General features: G+C 44.2%; 1 protein-coding gene across 1 annotated transcript in view; it reads right to left on the minus strand.

The window, feature by feature from the left end:
* LOC123509178 (equilibrative nucleoside transporter 1-like) overlaps positions 1 to 1318 on the minus strand; it is a 9355-nt gene extending 8037 nt beyond the window's left edge. Inside the window, 3 exon segments of the mRNA XM_045263371.1 lie at positions 1 to 80; positions 866 to 1049; positions 1052 to 1318. The exon segment at positions 1 to 80 is cut by the window's left edge and continues 2 nt beyond it. Coding sequence (XP_045119306.1) covers positions 1 to 80; positions 866 to 1049; positions 1052 to 1208 — 421 coding nt within the window. The 5' untranslated portion in view covers positions 1209 to 1318.
* Positions 1319 to 2500: the final 1182 nt, after the last annotated feature.

The following is a 2500-nucleotide window of genomic DNA, read 5'->3' on the forward strand; positions in this document are numbered from 1 at the left end:
TCTTAGCGGTGATGAACATGTTCCAAGGCATCAGCGTCCCCACCCCGTGTAGAACCAGGGTCAGGAACACCAGCCGGTACCTGCGGGGGGGGGGTGATGAGAGAGAGAGAGAGAGAGAGAGAGAGAGAGAGAGAGAGAGAGAGAGAGAGAGAGAGAGAGAGAGAGAGAGAGAGAGAGAGAGATTAGCAAAGTAACAATAACCAAACTTAAACTAAAAATATATAGAAAAATAAAATAAAATAAAACAAATAAATAAATAAATAAATAAATGAAAAAAGAATTAGACCTAAGCAAATTTAACTTAACCTAACCTAACAAAATATCTTCCTTTTAGTCCACAAATTCCTGTCAAAATCCCAAATTGTATTGAAAAATAAACACACACACACACACACACACACATAGTTGTAGTGTGGACCCCTCATAAAAAGAAACACATAAGGAAGTTGGAGAGACTACAAAAAATGGCTACAAGAATGGTTCCAGAATTTGAAGGGATGACATATGAGGAGAGACTAAAGGCTATGGATCTACCAACCCTGGAACAAAGAAGGGAGAGAGAGGGGATCTTTTTATAAATGTATCAACGGAATGGACCAAGTGGATAATGAGAAACTGATCCTGAGAGAAGAATATGACACTAGAAGCACAAGATCACATAGTAAGAAGCTGAGGAAGGGAAGATGTCTGAGAAATGTTAAAAAAAAATAGTTTCCCGCAAAGATGTGTTGTGACTCGGACCAGTTTGAGTGAGGAAGTGGTGTCAGCAAAGAGTGTGCAGAGCTTGAAAGAAAAATGGATAGGTGTAGATATGGAGACAAGGGCGGGTGGGCACACAAACAAACACACACACACACACACACACCTGTCGGGCGGCCCCTGTGTGAAAGGCTCGGAATCCTGCAAGGGGGTCAAAATCCCCGGTTCGAGAGTGACCTGGGTAACATTTCTGGGGGAGGAGGGACCTAAGGTGGGGTCCTCGCGGGGCTCCCAGTTGGGGTCTTCGAGGGCTGGGTGTCGCTGGCGGGGTCTAGGCGAGGGAGACCCGCCGGTGTGTTGACACGAGAAAGGTCTTCCACGGAGGCTAAAGGGGCTAGGTAGTCCCCGCTGTAGTCTCTGTTGGGGGCCACTGTGTCTGGGGGGTCTTGTTCCCCATACATGTTGACCGGGGGGCTGAGGCGACGGTAGCTGGTGTCTGAGAGAGGCATGGTGGGGTCTAAGTGTGTTTGGAGGGGTCTAAGTGTGTTTGGAGGGGTCTAAGTGTGTTTTGTGGGGTCTAAATGTGTTTGGAGGGGTCTAAGTGTGTTTTGTGGGGTTTAGCTGTTTGTTTGAGGCGTCTAAGTGTGTTTTGAGGGGTCTAAGTGTGTTTGGAGGGTCTAAGTGTGTTTTGTGGGGTCTACCTGTTTGTTTGAGGGGTCAGAATGTGTTTTGTGGGATCTAGCTGTTTGTTTGAGGGGTCTAAGTGTGTTTGGAGGGGTCTAAGTTTGTTTTGAGGGTCTATTTGGGGTCTAGCTGTATTTTTGTGAGGTTTGGAAGGGTCTAGCTTGTGTGTGTGTGTGTGTGTGTGTGTGTGTGTGTGTGTGTGTGTGTGTGTGTGTGTGTGTGTGTGTGTGTGTGTGTGTGTTAAAGGGGTGTTTGGGTCAGTGTTTTAAAGGTGGAGTGTAGCAGTGAAGGGGACTGAAAAAAGGGACTGAAAAAAGGGACTGGAATAGTTTAGATGAACGAAAAAGACTGGAATGTGTGTGTGTGTGTGTGTGTGTGTGTGTGTGTGTGTGTGTGTGTGTGTGTGTGTGTGTGTGTATATCTCTCAGACGCTCAGCTCCACACAATTCCAAGTGGTTCCAGGTTCCAGTGCAGAGTGAAAGGTGCTGGTTCCAGAATTCCAGGTGGTGGTGGTGGTGGTGGTGGTGGTGGTGCTTAAGTCTCTCAAGGTGGAATAGTGAAGATTCCAGGTAAATTCCAGGTAATAATTGGGTTTTTCTGTGTGGTTCCAGGTGGTGGTGGTGGTGGTGGTGGTGGTGGTGGTGGTGGTGGTGGTGACAGGTGGTGAAGTCTGTCCAGGTGAAATAGTGAAGTCACCACGTAAATTTCAGTGTTTTTTAAGTGGTAATCAATTTTCTAAGGAGGTGGTGGTGGTGGTGACAGGTGGTGAAGTCTGTCCAGGTGAAATAGTGAAGTCACCACAAAAATTTCAGGTGTTTTTTAAGTGGCAATTAATTTTTCAGGTGTTTTTTAAGTGGTAATGATTTTTCAGGTGTTTTTTAAGTGGTAATTAATTTTCTAAGGTGTTTTTCAAGTGGTAATGAATTTTTCAGGTGTTTTTCAAGTGGTAATGAATTTTTCTAGTGTTTTTTAAGTGGTAATTATTTTTTTCAGGTGTTTTTCAAGTGGTAATTAATTTTTCAGGTGTTTTTTAAGTGGTAATTAATTTTTCAGGTGTTTTCAGGTGGTAATTAATTTTTTCAGGTGTTTTTTAAGTGGTAATTAATTTTCTAAGGTG

The sequence above is a fragment of the Portunus trituberculatus genome, chromosome 26 (assembly GCF_017591435.1).
Source record: "Portunus trituberculatus isolate SZX2019 chromosome 26, ASM1759143v1, whole genome shotgun sequence".
NCBI lineage: Eukaryota > Metazoa > Arthropoda > Malacostraca > Decapoda > Portunidae > Portunus > Portunus trituberculatus.